The following is a 4063-nucleotide window of genomic DNA, read 5'->3' on the forward strand; positions in this document are numbered from 1 at the left end:
GATTGGCAGGCCATTAAGAATGAAGTTCCACAAATCAGTGTTCAAAGAATAATCAAAAGCTCTTCCTTCCGAATCAGAACCAATCTCAAGCTTGTTCTAATGAGCGAACGCCAAGCTGCGGACACCCAACGGGAAGTGGTAAATCGACATTTTCTACGGTCCTAAATGTCCTCGGAACAAATTTATCAACATAGATTGTGCCATCGAGATGATCATACTCATGCTGTAATATGCGTGCCTGCCAGCCTCTAGCGTATATTTGGAGAGGGGTTCCATCACGGTTGAAACCAGTGACTTCAACCTCAAGGTGCCTCTCGACAACTGCTCTAAATCCATCAACACTAAAATAAAATTGAAACAAATAAGATGAATTGGCTCATTCATATGGAGGATTAACAAATGTAACATAGATACAAGAAATTTGAGATGAAAGGAGACTGATATCGTGTGTAAAGCTATAGAACAGCAAGACTACCTTCAGAACGTATACAAAGGGGTAAACAACTAAAATTAAGGGAAGCATTTCTTCAATGCAAATTCTTTTTCGTCCTCAGGACATTTTATTAGTCTATATTGTGTAATTTCCTGTGGACTGTATCTCAGTGCTACTAGTCCCGTGACTTCTTGAAAACTTAACCTCTCAGGCTATCAGAATTACTATTTAAATATTATTTAACAAACAGAAAATATATATCTGTAAGGTGTAATGATTTTGAATCAACCCTTGTCTTGGGATCAGATTGAAGTAAGATATTCTGATGGATCTTTCTTTTCTTTTACCTACTATTTTTCTACTGCCATTTCCCTAAAGCAACTATTTTTGTGAGTGTTTCAGCATGTAGTGGCTGTGTTTCCTCTCTTTTCTTTGCTTCTTTTTTTGGAAGACATTGCGGGAGAGATTCAAAGAAATAATATTGTTGCATGGCCATGGAACTGCAAAAAATTCGTGAACGGACGAAAAAACGAGTCATTGGTTAATCATGAATATTGAATACATCTTGAAAAATGTATGTGACTACATAATCATGTAAGAAAAGAGAACTGTGGGTTTTGACCTACAACAAGCACAAGCAAGAAGCAATGTGTAGAGGAATCCAGCAAGCCCACAGAGGTAAACTAGAGGCAAGGAGAGGTCTTACCATAATACCTAGTATTTCAGATGGCTAATATGAAAATTATCAGATTTACTACCTACTTACAAGTTCATGCAAGAAGAGCAAGTTTCCCAAATTCTTCGAGACAAAGAAGTCTCATCTCCAATAAGCGTGAAATACACTAAAGAAATAAATGAAAACACACTGCTCTATGCAATACAAATATTCAAAAAATTAAAAGGTATATGCCATCATAAAAGTGTACTAGTAAATCAATGTAAAACTAGCACAGATAATTTCTGTTAGACTTTGATTGCACTATTAAATTATACATATTCAAGAACGGACATCTACTCCTCAATACTTGGAGAATCCAAGAATTATTGTCCATGCTACAGTAATATTGTATCATGAACACTGGCCAGATGCGATCTTTTACTGCAGTGTGAACAGTAAATCAAAGCTGATTCTTCAAACTTGAAGTTATTCATGCTACAGTAATTATTATATCGTAAACAGCAAAACAAATCAAATGCATTAAAACTTGGATCATTCTTTAAGTATAGAGGAGTAAATATGATTTCTAAATTAAATGTATTAACATTTGGATCCTTCTTCAAGTATAGAGGAGTAGATATGATTTCTAATTTTAAGCATACAATAATTAAATTAAATGTATTAAAACTAAGAGGGAGGCAAGTTCAAAATGTAGTGCTTAAAAAAATAGCGGGCCAGTGCTTTGCAAGAGGTGCATACTAGTAATTTAAATCAGAGAATCTCAGTCGTCATAATCCACACTAGCAAAGCAAAGAGTTTCTATTTTTACATACCACATTGTTTGTAAAACCAGAAAAAGGTGGATCTATGTGAAATTTCTTCTGTTGCTTACCTCAAGCATCCTTCGAAGAACAGTGCAGTTTTGTTTCCTTTCTTCTGAAGCCTTGGATTAATTATGACCTGACTCAGAAAAACTGACAGATGATGGATATGTAAAAGAAACATTAAACACTGAAATACCAAATAGAACATGGACCCAAAGTTCCTTGCTTTGACGTTTAACACTTTAACTTACCAGAAGATCAAAAGACCGTCGATCTTGTGCTTCAATTTCCTTTTTAGGAGCATAACTAATGTATTCTTTTGTGTCTTCCAGAACAATAATCTGCAATATGGCATAGTAAAGGCAAATATGAATCTTGTTTACTAACAATTAACATAATGGTTGAGGTCTGGACAAACATGGTAAGCTTAAACATATCGAGAAGCCTTATCCTGAAAATGAAACACTAGACCTAAAAAGGGGGAAAACTTTCAATGGAGGAAAACAGTGACTTCAGCTTGACCGTATATAATGAGAGGTAATTTTCTTTTCTGTGGTAGATTTTCTCCTAACATTGGGAAATTCATGTGCATGTGTAGTCTCAAATAAGATGGAATTAGAAGGGGGTAAGTGGCGGATCAATAAAAACTTTAGCCAATACCTACTAGCTTGAACTTTTAGCTTAATTTGGTGTTAAACATCTGTTCAAGGCCTGATAACTTCCAGAAGGACCAGATACCTCCTAAAAAAGTGGTAGAATACTAATAGACTAGACTGTGATCTTAGGAACAGTGAAATCCAATACAAATCGAGAAAGTTTCAGGAGAATAGCTGATGTTGTAGCCATGTTTTGTTCCATGATTACCAATTTCGATCAAGTGAGAAAGACTAAGCTCCAGTTAGCCCATAAACAGCAGAAGATCCCATGGATATTAATTGCCATGATGTTTGTTCCATGGTGCCGATTTAAATCAAAGCCAAGTTAATCAACAGATGACCTATAGTGCCTCACTAATTAAGACCTGGTTAGTCCACGTATGGTGGAAGATCCTACATGCAGTTGCTATGTTTCCTCTATATGTTTAGACCAAGTGGGTAGAGGGGCAATGGTTTATCATGGATGATTGACTCATATTCACAAGCGACGGGAGACATTGCTGAGAATTTCATGTGTACGTATAGCGGTATAGCCCCACATGTAGGTAACCCATGGAACTGAAAATAAATAAAGACGCATATTGAAAACCAGAAAAGTATTTCCATGAGTCAACATGTTAACTGATTTCTCCTTAAGTGAATGTATAGACTAATAGTGCTACTCTGGAACATCAACCAAGTTACATACTGAAGCAAGTAAAACATCTGAGGATCTAGATTAAACTAATCTACTTATCCTGCCCCTAACATTTTACTATTCTCAATCATTTGTATGATTATTCGTCTACTGCCTCAAGAATCAAGGGCAAACAAATGATACTACAATAAACATATTCTATCAAAATCATTCAGAATCACCATCCTGATTCTCCTCCTCCTATTTTCTGACACCACAAACAAAAATTAACCACATTTTAGCAACTGGGTTCTCCTAGTTTCTTCATTCCACCGTGCTCAACTAAACAAATATGCTGCATTATCGTGCAAATATACCGTATTTTGCTATTATAAAGCTCAAAACACGAACATCACCCATCAAAATTACTCCTTTCCAGTCTTCAGTCATTAATGCCAGTAAAACAATCATCAATTAGCTCAAAAAGAAAATTTACCCTCAAAGGAATGCCAATTTGTGGAGCAGCAAGCCCAACTCCAGGACCTCTCCTCATTACCCCAATCATATCATCAACAATCTTCTGAACCCTCTCCGACCCAATCTCTTCAATGGGCACCTCGCTCGCTGGCTCATGAAGAACTGGGTCCCCAGCCTTCACTATCTCAGGGAGAACCTCTGCCGTCTTCTTGTTCGATCCAAAGCCCGAGAACCAAGCAGAAGAAGGCGAGACCTTTGAAGGGGGTCTTTTATATTGCCTGAAATGATGAAAATGAGGGGATTTTGGTGAAAAGTTTGGACTTTCATGGAGGGAATGAAATGGGCATCGGCGGGACTTTGAGGTTTGGAGGAACAGGGTTTTGGAGATTGGGAGGAGGC

At 36.9% G+C, this 4063-nt stretch overlaps 1 protein-coding gene across 1 annotated transcript; it reads right to left on the reverse strand.

Annotated features, from left to right (window-relative positions):
* On the reverse strand, positions 7-4061 carry LOC109820901 (peptide deformylase 1A, chloroplastic; the record flags this gene model as incomplete). The annotated part of the gene is made up of 4 exons (XM_020387095.1): positions 7-341; positions 1984-2051; positions 2167-2256; positions 3684-4061. Coding segments are annotated over 4 exons (792 nt in total), but the record flags the coding sequence as incomplete, so codon positions are not given.

The sequence above is a fragment of the Asparagus officinalis genome, chromosome 8 (genome assembly GCF_001876935.1).
Source record: "Asparagus officinalis chromosome 8, Aspof.V1, whole genome shotgun sequence".
Lineage (NCBI taxonomy): Eukaryota > Viridiplantae > Streptophyta > Magnoliopsida > Asparagales > Asparagaceae > Asparagus > Asparagus officinalis.